The 20,616-nt window shown below is 40.5% G+C and overlaps 1 protein-coding gene across 1 annotated transcript in view; it reads right to left on the bottom strand.

Annotated features, from left to right (window-relative positions):
• Positions 1-20,616, bottom strand: part of LOC124619662 (lon protease homolog 2, peroxisomal-like) — a 108,822-nt gene that overhangs the window by 55,815 nt on the left and 32,391 nt on the right. The window contains exons 2-6 of the mRNA XM_047146193.1: positions 12,759-12,852; positions 8,563-8,755; positions 3,434-3,543; positions 3,142-3,295; positions 2,378-2,558 (exon numbers count right to left, since the gene is read on the bottom strand). Coding sequence (XP_047002149.1) covers positions 2,378-2,558; positions 3,142-3,295; positions 3,434-3,543; positions 8,563-8,755; positions 12,759-12,852 — 732 coding nt within the window. The remainder of the gene's footprint in view (positions 1-2,377; positions 2,559-3,141; positions 3,296-3,433; positions 3,544-8,562; positions 8,756-12,758; positions 12,853-20,616) is intronic.

Below are 20,616 nucleotides of genomic sequence, written 5' to 3'. Positions count from 1 at the left end.
TGTTCTCCAAGTGGGCATGGTATGTTCATGCATTTTTACCATCCTGAAATACGAAACCATTGTTGAAAAGTTGACTGTAGAGATAAGCAATAGGTTGATGAGCCCTCTCCTAATACAGCACAACCTTCAATTTACCTATAACACAGATAAGAGGTGCCCAACAATGATGCATGGTACTAGTATAAAACGTAAGTTATACCACCTCCTTGCAGAACCTGTGGAACTGTGTGGCTCAGGTGCATATAGATACCTGGCTACCGCCACACACTTTAATGATGATTATCAGGCATCAGACAAATCCTTCATTCATCAGCACAGAAAACCTGATGCTGTTAATTCACGTTCCATTCCAAGTGTTCCCTTGTCCACCTTGTTTACATACCACAATAATGACCAATTGCATCTCTGGAAGCCGAATTAATTATATGGAAATCATTGCGTACTGTCTGAATTGACAAAATCCTGCCAGTTGGGGAAAAAAGTGTGGCAGTTCTATTTGCATTCTGCTTGGGTTAGATATGAGCCACAGGTAGCTGTCATCAGCTGGCGATGGTAGTATCGACTGCAGACAAACTCTACAGGTTGGTTAGATAATACTGTAGCACCTCAAGATAGCATCTGAAAGCTCAAACAATATCACTCTGTTGTATGCTGATTCAGAGGGCAGTTTCCCCTGCTAACATTCCTTCTTGTCAAAGTGACAATGCACACACAGTTTGTGCTTCAAATGATCGTTTAAGGCATGTTGGCAGACTCAAAAATTTACATAATTAAAATTATCCCTTCCATGACTGGACACAGTGTGTGCTCTACTGAACTACAATGAGAACACAGGTTCACTTTTAGCACCTTTATACACACGATGTATGCAGAGACTTCCTGGGAGCAAAACCATGTTGAAACAGAGGTTTCTGGACAAATAAACACAAAATATGCTAGTCATGACGGCGGCGCATATGTTTTCTTGAGCAGTAACAATTTTGACAAGAAAACAGATGAAATCATGAACATTCTGTAATTCAATTTTTGCTACGAGTTAAACATTAGCTCATCATAAATATATGGACCCCTGTAAAAGTAAACAATCCACGTACTCCTCTATGTAAAAAAAGAGGTGTTTTCTTCATAAATACTTCAAACAGTACAAGATAGTTTTTAAACAGCCTGTGGCTCTCATTGTCACCATAAACCAAAGATAATTGGATCAGTGTGACTTGAGCAGACACGCAGGATACCTTGCAGACATGTGCACGAACCATACCATCAAATCAAATAAGTGAGTTTGAAAGGGGGCATATTATTGGCACGAGGGAATGTGATGCATCCAACCATAAAAGTGCTGCTAGAGTGGCACGAAATGTTTCGGCAGTGTAACTTGTGTGCGCAGAATGGTTCATGAACGCCGTAGAAAACAACGTGATGGGTCAAGTCGTACCATTTAGACTACTTTCACTGAGTGCCATGTGCATCTTCCTCCATGTCTCTTGTCACATACTCACAATCTAGTTGCCCGTATATCATACTCTCTCCTAGCTACGACACACTTTTTCTTCCCCTCCCACTCCTGCAGCCAAAGTAACAACTCACAACTGATCAGTGACACCATGGCTGTAGATGTGTGCATTTGGTTGTCTGCAACATTGTATATGTGACACTGTTTAAACATGGAAAGTGCAATAACTAAAAACCTTGTAATACCTATGTGCTGTTGCGAGTTTCTGTGGACGATACCTAAAGTTTCTGTGGACAATGCACCAATCAGCTACAGGTGAGCACTTGCCTTTCTTCAATATAACTACAAATTAAAACTCACAATTTGTGCTGCTGCTGCTGTGCGTACACCACCCGATAAGCACAGAAAATGAGTCATTGTCCACACTCTGAACTGTTCTATGAAGTAATAGCATTTCATCTGATTGGAATATAAATACCATTATAAAGCACACTGACAGATCAAAAGACTAGATTTTCAAGAAAGAATGTCCAATGTTTGCACCATACTAACAATTTTTCTTACTGCAGCTGCCCAAGGGAATCTATATACTCCTATATTTCACCTCCTGTGCAATATTGTACAAAAGATATTGGGGTTCAACGTCCCTGTAATGGATGCATGCAGAGTGTTTGAAGTCATTGGAGATTGAGCACAGGCTCAGATTGGGTAGGAAGAGTAAGAAAATTGATCATGTCCTTTCAAAGGAACTGTTTGTCTTAAGCAATTTAGATAAAATCATGGTCAATCTAAATGACAATGGCTGGACAATTGTTGGAAGCACCATCCTCACAAATATGCATCCGATGTCTTACCACCATGTCACCTCACCTGGCCAACAAACAACAGTATACAAACAGTTTACAGGCAAAAGCCATTACTTACTCTAATTTCCTATACAGTTCTTGTATCTCATCTTCATCATCATTATCAATATCATTTCTGCTGATTCCATTCATCCCAGCTCTTCCTCTTGGGATAACTATCCTCATCCCACGCCGAGTATTTCCATTATTAATTGGAAGTATACTGGTTTTACTGCGAGGACTTCGTGTCAGTTCCAGTTCTAGAGAAATAATTGTTTCCATCAACAGAAGTACAGAATTTTTGACAATTTTGTTTTTTTAATTCAAAAATTTTTTGTATCAAATCAAAAATTCATAGCAGTTTTCTTTTAACAAAGAATATTCTATAATAAGTTAAATGACAAGCAAAAAGAGCTATTAAACAACTACTGTAAACAAAGAGAGACTAAAATGAATACAATATGAACAAAGTATGTACCACACACATATTTTCTTTCTAAATTAACCAGCAACTTATTTCTCACAGGTACATAAATTTATGGTAACAGAAAAGTTCTAGTAGAATGCAAGTAATTTAAGAGTAAAGGTAATAAGTATACACATTTACTAAATTCTGTGTTTTTTGTTCCACATCATCCTTTTTTTAATTAAAATCATGGCCCTTTGTTGTGCTAACATATTTTCCCATCTCCATCAAGAAGATATTGTACCTACTTCTTGCAGAACAACTACAGATCAAATTTATTAGTAAATGTAGGAACATGGTGGAGCTAATGATGCAAAGCAGTAACTGATTTAAATAAACATAACAATATCATTTACCCAAATGAAAGCTGTACTTACCTTTAGTATGTCTAATTAGCAGTGGTAAAGTAATCTTCAAACGATCAGCTAAGTTCACAGCATCTAAAACTTTTAGTTTCTCTGGGAAAGAAGCATCCACAACTGATGCACATAAATCAACCAATGTGTGGCTTGGCAAGGAGGACAATTTATCCTGAAGAAATTTGCCGTAATTAGAAAATCAAGTTGTGAGAAACACTACGTTAACTCACACAAAGAAAATAAACCACAAATATAAGGTTTCTGTTACAATACCTTACCGACAAATGAGAAACATAAATTCTGAAGTTACCTTCAACTGTGCAGCTACTTCTGGTGGAACATTAAGGAAGTCTGTTAGTTTTGTTGCCAGCTCACGAAGATTTTCCAGCATGGCATTTACCTCTGGGCTGTCATCATCATCTTGACGGGGGCAAAAAACAAGTTGTTACGCATTTAAATACATCTGTGCACTACTTGCACATTGTCAAGTTATCACATAGTAATGAACAACTGTAAATTAGACACAGCTTGCAGCAAGTTTTGCAAAGAAATCTGCAATAGGAATCTCTTAAATTTTTTAGTGTGTTGTGAATTCTCCAGAGTTATCCTTAATTTTACAGCCAATATTTTGGTCTGCTTGCTACCACGCCAGTCATTACTGAAAGCCTTGCAGGTTCATTTAATCCAGCAGTGTTACACATAGTTCAGCTTATAGAACAATTTGGTGTGAACTAACAAGCGTAATATTAAAGGCATCAATCACATCATGCATTTTTTTAAAAAATGTTAAAAATGTGAAAACTGTAACTCCCATAATAATTGGTCTGAATCACTCCAAAATCAGAGGATTTGTAGAAAAGTGGAAATGTAAAAAGTGATTAAGATTGCAGAGAGAGAGAGAGAGAGAGAGAGAGAGAGAGAGAGAGAGAGAGAGAGAGATAGAGCACATGCAGGTCCAGCAGTGCCCTCTTCTGTGAGACTGCACAGGTCACAGTTTCAGAGTTACACCATAATCAGTTGGTACAGTGCAATCAAATGAAGTGGAAACTTACAAACAAGTATCAGTATGCCTCAATGTTAAAGAGCACAATATCAGCTTGAGCAGGACAGGATAACTGGTCTTAGGGAAACAGGTTTACCATACAATTACACTATGGCTCTTGCAGAACATGCTGTTATGACAGTGATGCATATGTGGAACCAAGGGATAGAAGAGGGTAGTACATAGCGACAAGCGGGTACTGGACCACATCATGTGATCATAGTACGGAATAACTGCCATTTTGTCTGGACGATTGTAATCGACAGAGTAGCTTTGTTCACAGTGCTGGTTTGACACACACACACACACACACACACACACACACACACACACACACACTGCATCTATGTGAACAGTTCAGTGCTGTCTGCTGGCACAAATGCCATTGTGGCAGCTTCCGCAGTCCAGAACCCATCAACCCTTCAGATGGCAACGGACACTTGCATGGCATCAATACTGAGTGACAAAATGTTGTATTTTCAGATGAGTGCTGCTTCAAGTTGTCCTATAGTGATAGCCAGGTACGTGTTTGATGCCAATTGCATTGATAGCAACTGGGCAGACTGTACCGCTGATCAGCATAGACGACAAACATCAAATGTGATAGTGATGATACAGTCACTGGCTATATCATGTGAGCTCACCTCCTACATATTGAAGGAAATCTGAACAGCAACGGTTACATCACAAAGTCTTAGAGCCCAAGGCACTTGTACCTATTGCAAGCAGCTCCATGTATCATGTTTCAGTAGGACAATGCATGGCAGCATGCAGTAAGGAGTGCACAAGCCTTCTTCGAAGAACAATTGGTATCACTACTTTCCTGGCCTGCAGATTAGCCTGACATGTTGCCCATCAAACATGCCTGAGACATGGTCAGTCAGCAAACTTCTTTGTTTTGGTCCTCTGACTGCATCATGTGATGGCTTCACACCATATTGAATACTCACAGTCAGAATGTATGTACAGTTCCATAAATTTAATCTTTAGCATTATGTCATGTCCCTAATCTATAGAATAAATTTTATTTCAATCTCTCATCCTCCTCCTTAGTGTTGCAATTTTCAGAATCAGTAGTGTAAGATTTCTGAAACGATGTTGACAAATGTGTAACCCGTCCATTCCTTTTGCAAAATTTTATTATTACATTTGTTTCTTCTACTTGCAGTCCCTGTAATGTTTTAAGTTTCATGTAACAGTTACTCTGACCATAACAATTGCAGGACCAGGTGAGGCATTGCACAATACACAAAGATAAAATTTTAATCTATACAGATGCATTGCACAGTAGAATAATTTCAAATACAATATAGCATACATGAATATACTATAATAAGTGATCTGCAATTCTAATGTAAGTAGTTTCAGATGTGACAACAATAATTTACACCAGAAGAATAGTTCACAAACACACAAAGCAACCATAGCTACTGTTCCCTAAAATGGAGTGGCACAACAGTGTTTCACTCTTGTGTGTTGTACAGTCCAGTTCATTATAGTAAAGCTTCCTTCTGTGATTTTTTAGCATTCTTCTAGAAGAAGCAATTGTAATGCAGAAAGTGATATGACTTCCAAGGGAATCACAGACATGTTTTAGAGTTCAAGTTCAGGAAGTGTATGGACTGTAGTAATCAAATGATGTGTTTTCTTTGAATGAAATCATCCTCTAAGCCATGTGGGGACAAGCACAATCATACCTGAAAAAGAAAAAAATAACCAGCAGCACGACACATATTACATAAGAAAAGGACATAGCACTGTATGATAGAGGTGTCAAGAACCAAATTAGCACTATGACAGGACAGCAGTAATGAGGTTGAAGCAATCATGCAGAACAAGTAGCCTACTCAAAAAGCTTAACGATACAATGTAAGTGCATATCATCCACATAGCACTGAGGTCCTAAAGACTGTTAAGTCAACTGTGGCTGTACTGGAAGTCAATTCATTCATCACTGTCGACTCCTGCCCACACTGTCACTGTCAACATGGCATTAGGATGTGTGCCACCTAAATGCTTTCTCCCGCTATCAAGTTGACAGCAAAATGTAATTACATAGTGAATACTAAGTGACTGTTTACACACAACCATTCCTCCAATGACAGCTTTAGGTTTTGGAAAGTTGCGCTGTTAATTAAACAAGTATCATATCAATCTACAGACCGCAACCACTTTGTATCTATGTATGTGCATACATACTCCACAAGCCATCATATGGTTTGTGGCTGAGTACTCTGTACCACTACTAGTCATTTTGTTTCCTGTTCCACTTGCAGATAGTGAAGGGGAAAAATGACTATCTATATGCCTCTGAATGAGCCCAAACTTCTAGTATCTTACCTACGTGGTCCTTAAGTTGAATGTATGTTGGCGGCAATGGGATCGTTCTGCAGTTACCTTCAAATGTCAATTCTCTAAATTTTCTCAATAGTGTTCCTCAAAAATAATGTTGCCTTCCCTCCAGAGATTCCCATTTCAATCCCCAAAGCATTTCTTTAACACTTCCGTGTTGTTTACCACTACCGGCAGCAAATCCAGCAGTCCATCTCTGAATTGCTTCAGTGTTTTCCTATAATCCAACCAAGTGCAGATCCCAAATTCTTGAGCAGTAATCAAGAACAGGTTGCACTAGCATCCTATACATGGTTTCCATCAGAGATGAACTACACCTTCCTAAAATTATCCCCATAAACCAAAGTTGACAATTCACCTTCCCTACCACAATCCTCAATTGCTCATTATATTTCATATTGCTTTGGAACTTTACACTCAGAGATTTAAATGACATGACTGTGTCAAGCAGGACAATACTAAAGCTTTATCTGAACATTACTTGTTTGTTTTTCCTATTCATCCACAGTAACTTATATTTTTGAACATCAGGAGCTAGCTGCCATTCATCACACAAATTACAAATTTTGTCTAAGTCATCATGTATCATTGTACAGTCACTCATCTTCGACACCTTCATGTACACCACAGCACCATCGGCAAACAACTGGAAATTGCTGCCTACCCTGCCCGCCACACCATTTATACATAGACAACAACAGCGGTCTTATCAAGTTTCCCTGGGGCATTCCTGACAATCCCCATGTCTCTGATGGACACTCTTTGTCAAGGCCAACACAATGGGGTCTATTATTTAAGAAATCTTCAAGCTACTCTTGTACCTGGAAACCTATTCCCTAAGTTCGTACCATCATTAACAGAGACAGTAGGGATATTAGGTTCATACTTTGTGTCATAGATATGTCTGCAAGATTATACATCTAAATCTACACTTGTACTAGATACGCCACTGTATGGAGTGTGGCAGTCATTACACGATAAATAAGTATCATTTACCACCACATTCCTATCCCATTCATCATAGTACAGGGGAAGAAATATTGTTGATAGCACTTCTCTGTGTAAGTCCTAATCTCTCTATGTGAACCTTGAAGAAGAACAGAGTGCATTCTTTAAAGTTTCTCTCTCTTCCATTAATCAAACTTGATAATGGTTGCAGATCATGGCATTCAAGAATTAGTTGAATATATATTTTTTTAACTCTTTGATGCATTTCCAGTAAATATTAGCCTGAAATCTACCATCCCACTTTAAACTGCTTCAGACTGAATTTAAAGATACTTGATAGTTATGACTGATTCCAGTGACTGATCACTAACTGTACAATCAAACAATACTGGATCTTTTCCCCTATTTAATGACCTTTATTTATATTATGAGGGTTTACCTTTCCTGTCTGGTCATTCCTCCCCCCCCCCCCCCCAATCGCCATCGCCCTCTCCCTCTCCCTCTCTCCCCTTCTTCCCCTACCTGGGCAAGAATGACCATGTGACCATGGAGAGTTGGGGTGGTTGCGAAGGACAGTGTTACCTCCTGGTATTACTATTATCAAAATGTTCAAATGTGTGTGAAATCTTATGGGACTTAGCTGCTAAGGTCATCAGTCCCTAAGCCTACACACTACTTAACCTAAGTTATCCTAAGGACAAACACACACACTCATGCACGAGGGAGGACTTGAACCTTCGCTGGGTCCAGCCGCACAGTCCGTGACTGCAGCGCCTTACACCACTCAGCTAATCCTGCATAGCTACTATTATCATTGAATTACCTGAAAATACTTGCCTCGTATTTGACTAAAATGTGTGTCAAATCTCTATAGGTATGCATAGGACTCAATTCAAAGACAGATCAGCAGCGAAAACTTTTTAAAAGATCATAGAGAAAGAGAAAAGAACAAAACAGATGATTTCCCACTTTCCAGCACAATCTCTCTCTCTCTCTCTCTCTCTCTCTCTCTCTCTCTCTCTCTCTCTCTCACACACACACACACACACACACACACACGCACACACGCACAGGCCCATGCCCACACACAAACTTACCATCATGAACCACCAACTTATCCAGCTGCGAAACAACACCAACAGGGTATGGCACTTCCATTACAAGCTTCTCCAGCCTAAAACGACATATTCCATAAAGCAGAAGAGTAAAACTAGCAGAATGTCTCCAGCTAGTGCCAACCACTTGAACAACAAGAGCTGCTGTGCCAACTGGATGCAATGGAACGGACCCCTATAAGAAATATGCATGTTAGAGAAAAATAAATGAATAGTTTCAGTGTTAGTATGCAAAATTATAGCTTACTAAAACTCTTCAGGTGTCTGAGAAGAAAAAGAATCCACTTCAAGATACATTGTTTTCCATTCAATCCACCTTTTTATGGCATATCAATGCTGTTCTCTATACGATTTCTTTGTAGAACTGCTAATGAAATTACAGAACTTCCATATAACTATCTTCAAGATATAAGTACTCAATAAATAGAAGCTAATACCTTTTTGGAATGCCCTACCTACATTCTGGATCAGACAGAAAACTGAATTACAAATTGTTCAAGTTGCAAAAAGAGAGACACTGACTCAGCAGTACTTATCTCCAGGGAGGAAAGAGGGATTGTCTGTAGAAGGTTATCATGGAAAGACCACTGAAAAAAGAAAACAAAGATCATTGAATCTCATCATCAGTCATCTATTTTCATCATGTAGCCATCTTCTGTCTGCCTTCAGAGAACTTCTTTCTATGTTCTTCAACTTTACTTATAACTTTGTCTGTTCTTTTATCTCTGAAATCCATCTGGCACAGAGTTTACCAAACTTAGACCACCCAGTGTCTCTGATGCCCTCTCCATCATATTTAACTCACGTTCTCTTCTCAGCACCTTAACCTAGGTTTACATGGTCACCACCACCACCACCACCACCACCACCACCACCTCCTCCTCCTCCTCCCCCCCCCTTCCCACCCCCTTTTCCAACCTTAACCAAACACTATATCTTTCCTCCCTAAGGTAAGAATATTTAGCAGCTCCGAAAGCTAGTCCTACTGACTGTCCTTTCACTGTTTCTAGCAGCAGACCTAGGAATTTCACTTACTGAAGATTAGTACATGCCAGGCATTCTATCTCCTTGTAATTTTGAACTACCTGCATCATCCATTAATATTTTCACTTACTCCCAAGTATTTGCACCTCATTTGTTCTTATTCATAACAGTAATAATAATGACGATAATAATAATAATAATAATAATAATAACAACCAGACATAATGTCTGATAACGGAATGAAATAATAATAATAATAATAATAATAATAATAATAATAATAACAGGGAAGAGGAAAACTAAGATGTGCTGATATAGCTTTAAGGCACAGTGCTCTTGCTTGTGAGACAGGCACGTGAGCCACAGCCAGATCAAATAAATTTGCTATCGGCTTCCAAATTAAGCCTCTCTAGCCTACAGCCTCCACTATCACTGCCAGATATGCTTTCCTTGTCACACTTCATCAATACGACCTGGCAAAGAGGGGGTAAACATGATATGGAAGGTATACAGAAGCCAATCAGCATGACGCAAAGCAAATGAGAGAAACAGTGGGAATTGATCACTATCACAGACATCATTGTGCAGTGACCAGTGTAATGAGGGGAGAAGGGGAGTGGAAGTGAGCAGAAGATCAATTGCAGAGAAAGTGCCATAAGCAACACTAAAATGGGTAAAGGAACCATCATTAAGAAGGCAAAAATCGTGGTCCGCAAGAAACTTGTCTATGAAGAGGCCCAAGAAATAAGTCAGCCCCACAAGGGGTGATGGGCATTAAACTTTCTTGGAGGACGAAGACAGGGCAGCAGGCATAGGTGGTCTGTAAAGTGGCGGTGGTGGTTGTTGGGATGTTTAAGGGGGACTAAACAGCGAAGGTCATCAGTCCCCCATTCCAAAACCAGGCGAGACATAAATTCACGAAGCAGGTAAAACCCCAAGGGGAAGGAGACTCCCCCCAGGCCCTAAAAGAACACAAATGCGGCAACAAACACTACAGACACGAAGAGTACAGATGAACACCAGAGAAGAAAAGAAGAAGGCCGGAGACTGGTTGACCGACCGTGAGAACAAAAAAAAGGGAAAGAGTCAACCATCCGACGACACACCAAAACAGCAACAAATATTGAGAGACGCGAGGACAAAAGACACAGAAAGGGAAAGGTGCAGGACCTCCCTAAATGGAACCATAAAAAGGACTACCACGTATAAAATTTAAAACGCCATCAGCCATGGAGGCATCATCACATAAAATCAAAGGCAAAGTGCCCGGGAGGTTAAAAGACTGCCGGAGGGTGCGCAGTCGGGGACACTCCAACAAAACGTGGGCGACCGTCAGCCGGGACCCACACCGACACGGGGGGGATCCTCCTGACGCAAAAGATGACCGTGCGTCAGGTAGGTATGGCCGATGCACAGCCGATGCAGGATGACAGAGTCCCTGCGAGGAGCCCGCAGGGAGGAGCGCCACACATCAGTCGTCTCCTTGACAGCCCGCAGTTTATTCGGGGATGTCATGCCACGCCACTCAGCAGTCCACATCCCAAGTACCTTATGGCACAACACCAGCTGCTGATCGCGAGCCGTGAGGCCGATCTCCAAAGCTGGGGCGTCGAACGCCCCTTTGGCCAGCCTGTCAACACGTTCGTTCCCCCGGATGCCAACGTGACCTGGCGTCCAAATAAATACCACCGAACGACCAGAGCGGGTAATGGCGGAAACAGACTCCTGAATAGAGGACACATCTGTAAAGTGGGATACAGATTGCAAATCACAATCACAAAGCCCAAGTGGACTAGGATGGTATGATGGGGATGCATATCCTAAGAACACCCATACAAGACCAATGTGCAAACACCACCAGAAGCCCTCAACAGGCCAACTCAGTTCTGACAGAAAGCATGGAACCCACGAAGGATCCTGTAGAATGACACAAGCTGCAGAGTAAAAGGAAGTAAGGGATTGCAACGCCAGAAGGGATTGAAGTTACTGTTACAATTCCATTGAATAAAGACAGAATGAGGATCCAAATGGGATGCATACGGGCCGAAGCCAGACACACTGCAGGGTCACCATTCATCACCAACATGGAAGGTGCGACATCCAGAAACAAGAGGTCAGACTCAGGTTCCACTACTGCTATCACACACTCCATGTAAGGACCATAAAGATAAGATACGAGAAATTTGGTCTCGTATGGAGGCATGCAGACAGTCATTTTCCACTCACTCTCTTTGCAAGTGGAACAGGAAAGAAAACAACTAGTACTGATACAGGGTACCCTTCACCACACATCAAATGGTGGCTTGCGGATTATGGATGTAGAGGTTGCAAGGGTGGGTCTGTACCTATGGGGGTACCAAAGTGGCCTTGTTCAGGACCTTCTTCTTCTTCTTCTTCTTCTCCTCCTTCTTCCTTTCCATATGTCAAAGAGGGCAGGGCCTGGAGGAAGAGCAGGCTTTAGCGAGATCAGGAACTAAGAGAGACCGGGCAACCTTGGGATACATGATGGAATGCGGGTCCCATGGCCACCGTGTGGCAGAAGCTGGGAGGGCCGGGGGGGGGGGGGGGGGGGGGGGGAGGGGGGCTGGCTGTCCCCAGGGAGGGAGGATCCCATCACCAGCAGACACCAAAGGAGGGGACACTTCTCTGGTCAAGTGGCGGGAACGGCACCTAAAGGGAAAGGGGAGGACATGGAAACTGCAAGGGAGAGGGAGAGGGAGAGGAAACAAGGACCAGGACTGGGATAAGGAGGAGAGAGGTGCACGAAAGGACGTAACACAGGCAAAGTTAGATGTCATACGAACAGGGTAAAGGACGAACCTCAGTGTAGGGTAAACGAGTGATGGTTGTGACAATTAATGCACATTGGCAGCAGAACGAATGAGCTACCACCATTGAGTGGGTGTCCACATTCACCACATAGAGGGTCTGCTGTTCAGCAGGCTGAGCCTGGGATGGAAGAAAGGGCCGTAATAGCTCAGGGTCCCATCTGCACCACACAAACTCACAAAGGACCCGGGGAGGGGCGAGGGGGGAGGGGGGCGAAGGCGGGAGGAGGTGGAGATGAAGAAATAACCTATGTTTTCAAAACACAGGAGCACCAATTAAGCAAATGCTTGTATTTCTGGAAAAAAGTTCTAACTAAAACTGCTATATTCAACAACATGCTTAGAAGAAATAAAATGAAAGTATACCTGCAAATCTGCAGCCAATTCCTTGGGCAGAACACCAAGAATTAAGCTGGCTAGGCTGCTTCGGGACATTATCCTGCTCCTGATCATTTCAATGCTGTCAAAAACATGGTTTCATTCAAATACTGTGTGATGTTTGGTAACAAGTTTATTTATCATCATTATCTTACCAAAACAGTTATTGAAAAACAACTAAAATTAGCCTATAAAGCAAAATTGCACATACTACATGCAGAACACACAAAAAAAATGTGCAAAAATTTTGAGGGATACAATTTGCTTTAATTCAATCAACATTTTTTAAGCATAAGAAGACAGATGCTAGTCCTCAACATGATTGTAACTATTTCAAAATTTCTTTGTCAATACAATCATAGCAGTGCCCCAAAAATGTATTTCTCACTACTCTTTTAAATGGGAGAATGTAAAAATACTTAGTAAGTACAGTAATTATATGCCTATTAAGGCTAGCTTTTGACAGTTTGTAAAAAAAATGTGTTAATGTCCTGTCATTTGACACACAAATGTCATACAAAAACTGCCCTGTATCACCACTCTGGGTATTTGTGCTGCAAGAAGTCAGCACTGTATCGACTACTGTTTCTTTTGCTCTACACAAAATGAGGTGAATTAAGTGCTGTTGTGTTTTGGGTGTATTGTAATGATCGTATGGTAGTGAAACTTCATCTTTCAAATTCTGATTTAATTTTAAATAATACTGAGGATGCCAAAAAATGTGTACGCACTTAAATAAACAGCACACCAACACATTTACTCTCTACATACTTTTACAACCAACTTTCACGACACTGCATAGAACAAAAACTTGTGACTGGATTTTAACTGTCCTGTGTCTCAACCACCGTGCTAATTCATTTGATCTCAACAGATGCTTTCCTCTTCCAGACCATATCAGAACCTACATAAGCACTTAGTAAGCTATAGTGTTGTGAAAGGTGGAAGATACTACATACAGTTAACCATTGTCCAATTTCTTGTACCACTCTGAGTCCAGGAAGAATGGCTGTATGACTCCACATGTGGCCTATCTCCTTTTCTTGTTCTTGTAGTCTTCCAGTAAGATACACAAATGATCAAGGTTAATAACACACACTTGTACAGTGTGGTCACTTGGAAGTATCAAGTCTGCATCCCAGTGGTAGAAGTAGTATTTATACACAATATTTTACAAGCAGCAGGAGAGGCAACTGCGTAAAATTACTTGTCACCACACTTTTGAGATAATTTTCTACATTAAATTTCAAACCTCTCTGCAGTTCCTTACAGAGTCATGGTTTGAGAAATTGCTTATGCCGAGTTAATATTCTTGCAGAGGCTCTCATCTAAAATGCTTGTGCTTTTCCATAATGACCCTATGTCAACTGAACTGGCTGGATACTAATATACCAGCACATCTCTGAATTCATTCAATCTCTTCTTTCAATCCAGCCTCATGAGACACAACATCTGAGCAGTATTAAAGAACAGAGCATACAAGAGTCAAGAATAAGAGTAATGCTATTACTTATATGTTTTGCAGATCAATGTTGGCTGCACTCACTACGATACATCAACAGGTGATTTAAATATCCAGTGACAGCAGCAGGCAATGTGTTTCATAAGAATCAGTTGATGCAACTTTGTTGGATCCTGGTACAAATATCCCAACAGAATATACAATGTGTTAAAAATAGTGTTTGTAACACCAAAAGTTTAAAATATATTTCCTATAACAATAAAAATTATTTTGTGATATATGATACAGAGCCAGAATTGCAAAGTAATGTGAGACATACATAACTTGTAGTCACTTCTGAATCACTACTATAAAATTTCAGTAACTGTAGCTGGTCTCTTCTCCACAATCAGCCTGTCATCATAATCTTCATTCTTTTAAAAACCCTGACCCCACAACAGCATCACTTTAGGCTACCTTTCGAGGACCAATAGGAGAATACTGAATGATTCTGATTATGATGCTAAAATGCATTATCTCTTTTCTCAGCTCACAATGGTTACCTAGAATTATAATTGCAACAGCAATACAGAATTGTTGAATTGCCAACGTTTGTACTACAAAGGAGAAGTGCCCCGATTTAGCATTGCCCCTATTCCACACTTTAGCCAAAGAGCCTTGTACACATTCTCCTACCTTCTCAGAATTCTTTCAACATAGTAAAGTCATGCACTTGCCTTTTCTAAAAGTGATTCTATATGTCCTTCCCACATACTACTTAAGGACATTAGTTCACATACATAATCAAAATGACTGAGTCCAGCATGTAACATGCAAGCTGTACTCAAAAAGTACCAGACCTTTTTCATCTGTCTTATCAACTTGCTTTTATCAATATTTTGGCAAGCTATGATTCATAAGACTAAGTGGACTTTTTATCTAAATATGAATTTCCTTACCATTACTTCATGAAGACAGGATCCCATATATGAGAGATGTCAACCATCAGAGTGCAGACTTTGAACAATAATTTGTACAGTCCCACTGAAACAAAGCCTGGGTGATTTCTTCAGCCTTCATCTACCCCATCACATAAGTGTTTATCCAAAAAGTTCAAAATGATGCATCTGTCTTCAAAGCTCTCTTGCCCTTTGCTCAATAACTAATCTTACAGATAAAAACGGTGTCTCTGATTGCAACTTTAGCCTAATCATTGACTTTAAAGGGAAATGCTGTTTAATCTACAGCATTCAACTTAATTAAAGCTTCAACCTGGCAATTCATCCCTACCAATTTTCTAAAATCCACACAGTATCTCTTCCGCAACTTGGTGGAGAACATAGAAGAAATTAAGAGGTATTATCAGAATGTAGATTTATGGTTGGTTCATAACGCCTCCTTGAATGGCAGACCAAAATCTCACCCTTTAATCTGGACAATCATTTATTCCATCAAAACTTTATTCTTCTTACCAATTAGTCGTTAGGTTTAAGACAGCCAATGAACTAATCTCTGCCTTGTTGTTCATGGTTTGTAATACAGGGTCCAAAGGCTTCATTCATTTTTAAAACACTCATTTTCAAAAACATTTAAAAATCTATGCCCAATATCCATATCCCTGTGATGAACAAAATAAAAGTACACAGTAGTGGGTTTAACACTGGGCAGCAGTAGTACCACATGCCACATAAAGTGGAGAATACAGCTATAACACGCAGAAGTGACAATTACATTACTAGCAGAATTTCTGTCCATACTGCAACTCTCAATTATGGCAGAATGCTACGAAGGATGATCTGAAAGTAAGTTTCATCATTCTTTTTGAAAAAGAAGAAGATAAACAATGTAACACAAACATGTGCCATATGAATTCACACTCATTGCTGGTTCAACGACAGAAGGGGCATCAGAGAAGGAGGCATGATGCATGCGCAGAGTGCCAAAGAAGAGAGAGTAGCAGCTGACTGGCATGCCCAAGATTACTCATGTGCACATCACAATGGCACATAGATGTGTACAGGCAACTTGGCCACCAATAGAAGTGTGCAGTTTTATCTGGTATGAATGGGCATGTGGGATAAGTGTGTCCATCAACCATGAATGCCTACAGACCACATATGATGAGGTGGTCATGCTTGTTAAATAGTCAGCCATTGGTGTTGCATGTTTGAAGAAGGAAGACAGAATGTGGAGGACGAAGGTCAAAAGGGGCATCCCTTGACATTTGTGAATGAAACAACATTGCTATGCTCAGGCCCATCACACACTCCATGATGTGTTGAACTACCAAAAAGTGCCTGCAAGACGGTTGCTGAGAAAACTAACCCAAGGTTACAAGAGAGCAAGAATGGGAATCCGCCTCAATCACTTGATGAGGTACATGCAAGAGGGGAAATGAGTTCCTACTCAGAATCATCACAGGTGATGAGACATGGGTACACCACTTTATCTGAGAATACACGCTCAACTCAATGACTTGGAAGCATCCAAAGCAATGATGAGGTGCCAGGCTGTGCAGCAATTTCTTGCACTGCAGGGTACCAAGTTTTACCACAGTAGTTTCTCCCAATGAACTGCTCATTATGACAAAAGTATCAACGTCAGTGGTGACTTATGTCGAATAGTAGTACTTGGTGTATAGTTCATGAGGCCATGGTGTATTTGCTTTTGGAAATAAGGTTTCTGTGTGAAAAAAACTATGACAAAATTAACTTTTAGAATGACCCTCAGATTCTGGCTAGGGCTCTATCTTCAATGTAGTTCTACACTATGGCCTTGGGACTGCATCTGGAGCTGGATATTCCCATTTCTCGCTAAAGCATTCTTAGGTATGCTGCCATCCTTCTCAGAAGTCTTATTGTTGTTTTTTGTAGGTCAACAGGCATAACCACAATGTCATCAGTTCCTTGCTCAAAAACAAATCTCTGAAAGGGTAGTACCACCAGCTACTGGTAAAAGCCATCTGGTCATATTTCCACAGTGTGTAGTCATGGTAGAATTTCGTTATTTTGGGCAATAACAATGCTTGGGATCAGAGTAGATGCACAAGATTTAAAGTAAGTGTAGGAAAGGGTCAGCTTGTAGGCTGGGCAGCAAATATGGGATCCCAGGGCTCATCTGCAACAATGCACAGATGAAACAGTGACACAAAACACTCCCACCCCATGCAGATATATGATGTATGAGTCAAAGGGGAGGGACTAAAACCATAGAAAAGATCAGAAAGACACAGAAAATAATAAAACAAGACTAAAAGAAAAAAAAGACTGGACTAGTAAGCAGGTCAGAGAGAGTTGATGGCTTGCATGGGATCAGCATGTACTGGGAGACATTCCTCCCTCAGTTACCCCACCCCTGATCTGGTATGGTTAAAACCTTATGAAGTTGAGAATAAAATCTACTCTCTCAGGAAAGCAAAACCTGTTCAACTGTTCTTTCATGAACAGCCACTATCAAGGATAAGGAATCCTTATGGCCTTGCATTCGTAGGAGGGTTGTAAGAAGAAAAATTCTGCATTAGGATGTAGTCAAATATCAGTAGGGCACCATAACTACAATGGGCTCGTCAGGGGTTGAGTGGGTGGGTAGGAGATTGTGGGGGCTGTTTACACAGCATGCAACTGTAAGTCAGATGAGTGTGTTAACTCTCAGCCAGCTTAAAACTGTGGATTCCCATCGAGATAAATGGATGGAGGAATGTCACACAGCAGTGGTCTCCTTGATGACACACAATTAGGTATCACACCATCTTCTGTACCAGCTGTGACAGACCACATGTCATAGATGCACTCTTTGGTGAGAGCTGGGTATCCCTATTTCCAGAGTCGGCCATGAGGTCACTTTCCTGGCTAGCTGATCATCCATCTCATTCCCAGAAAACTTAGCTTCAAGTTTGGCTGAGATCATGTAAAAGATCATGGATGCTAGAGACTATCTGGCGGTGAGGGTTGTATTGACTAACAGCCTGCAGACTGCTCAATGACTCACTGCACATTAGGAATAAATTGCAGTCTTTCTTCTTGATAAAATAGAAGGCTCCAGCATCAGCACCGGTTTCACTGAGGAGACACTACACACACCTGTCAGAAAATGTAGTTCCTAGTCATTAGTAAACACGAAAGCATATACCATCCTCCTCTTATCAGAGCTATTGGTATGGATAATTTCCAAATCTTGGTACTCACAAAAAACAGCAAGAAAGATGGGTTGACTGACAATGAAGGAAATGGAAGTTTTAATACCATGAGATGCACTTAGATGAACCTTGGGTATGCACCAGGATGGGATGCGTAAAGCTGTCTGAGGGTTACAGTCAAGTGTGGGGAGAGAAACATCTCTACAGAGGATTTCCAGTTTAATTCCAATTTAGAGTCCAGTTCTAGACTGAATTTCAGGGGGTGAAACTTCAGTCCAAGGAATAGAATCTGATATATGCAATGGTTAGGGAAGTAGCAGACAGTGAAGACATAGTTGAAGAATAGTAGCTGTGGTGGTGAAACTGCAAGGGCAGAATCCTAGACTCCTACAGCAGACCACCTATTGGACTTGCTCAAAAGGCTCTTGTAGCATGCCTTAACCCACAATGGTGAACTGGGTATAGCAATCAAAATGTTGATGGTGCCACTGAACTATACACCTAGCATCCATAATACAACAAAACTGTGATAAAATTAGGACCTTATGGAAGTTTAATAGTGCACAGTGTTCTGCAACCCAACAGATATGACAGAAATAGGAGAGCATTCAGTTTCCCTATGCAATTAAGTTTGAGCTGGTGGATGTGGAGCAGCCACATCAGTTTGTCATCAAATAGTACGCCTAGAAAGTGAGATTGCACAACTACTTCAAAAAAACAGGTTCCTAGTAAAATTTCTGGATCCAAAGCATCATTCTGCAACAATAACAATATGTAAGCCATGTTTCAGTAGGGGCCCAAGACAAGGCCTTTCGTATGGCTCCTCAGATTTGACACTTCGCAACGGCCATGGGTTGAGAGCTGTAGCAAATACAACAGTCATCTGCATAGAAAACAGGAGTAGCTGTTGGTCCCACGAGGTCTACAAGACTGTTGATAGCTACAAGGTAAAGGATGACAATGAGGGCAGAGTCCTGTGGTACACCATTCTCCTGCAACTACGGGAAGCTTAGGCATGTTCCAAATAACCTTAAATGATCAGTGAAAAAACAAGTTCTAGATAAATGTCTGTAAAGTGCCGCAAAAGAATCAACAACAGAGTGTAGTCAAGATATGACCATGCGAGGCAGTCGATTGTGGAGAGACCCCTCCCAGAAACCAAACTGGTTAAGTGGATATGAGGCCCCAACTCAAGAAATGTGGTTTGATGATTCATGCCCGATTGGTTTAGAAGTAATTTATAGAGCACAAAAGTATGGGTCATTGGTCAGTAGCTATCAATGGAAGGTGGTTCCTTTCGTGGATTAAGGTTCGGAAGAATGATACTAATCCACCATTGTGACAGGAATTAACCTCTAAGTCAGTTACAATTGAAAACCCTCCTAATGCAACTGAAGATTACTGGACAAATTATTCAAGTTAATGAATTTTTTTCTCAATATTTTCTTTTTTCTACCTTACCTAGTACTATTTGATACATTCATTCACATTAAGTTCGTCCATGTTACATATTTTATTCAAATGTAAACTGTATCTTATTTGCTGCAGAACGACCACATTAGCTGTCATTCTCACAACAATCAGTACAAGTCAGGAACAGCCTTATCAATTGGTTTCCAAGCAACCTAGCACACCTACTTGAAGGAAATGCCAGTATTATTAATTTAGCTTTACTGCCTTCTAAACCAATCAGGCATGAGTTATCAAGCCATAATACAAAAAAAAAAATTAATATAGTTTTCAGTGCCATGTAACCTATATTGTGCAGAATTAACTACAATTAATGCCGAAAAAATTTCTGTAGACCAATAGTGAGGTGTCTTTATTTGATGACAGTGAGAATGAAAACATCTTATATACAACACTTATTAGTTTTAAGGGGATGTCCTCATATGAGGACAGTGAGAATGAAAAAACTACATCTTACATAGAACATTTATTAGTAATATCAAAGAACACATCAATGAGGGTACACACTATTTTGTATTTTTATCATTGGAATGAAGTTGTTCGACATACACAGGATACGGAGCACCAATACACTTCTCACAGATATAATATGATTGGTTGGTTTAAAAAGGGGAAAGAGACCAAACTGCAAGGTCATCGGTCCCTTGTTCCCAGTAGAACAATCACCGAAGGGAAAGAAGGAAACAAAGAAGATGTATGGCACAATAACAGGAGAAAGGAAGAACCAGAAGAAAGACAGAAGGACAACAAACACTACAATGGACAAAACTGGACAAGAAAACCACAGGGAGAAGAGATTA

The sequence above is a fragment of the Schistocerca americana genome, chromosome 6 (assembly GCF_021461395.2).
Source record: "Schistocerca americana isolate TAMUIC-IGC-003095 chromosome 6, iqSchAmer2.1, whole genome shotgun sequence".
NCBI lineage: Eukaryota > Metazoa > Arthropoda > Insecta > Orthoptera > Acrididae > Schistocerca > Schistocerca americana.
The sequence above is the reverse complement of the archived record's forward strand: the minus strand, read 5'-3'. Positions and strand labels throughout refer to the sequence as shown.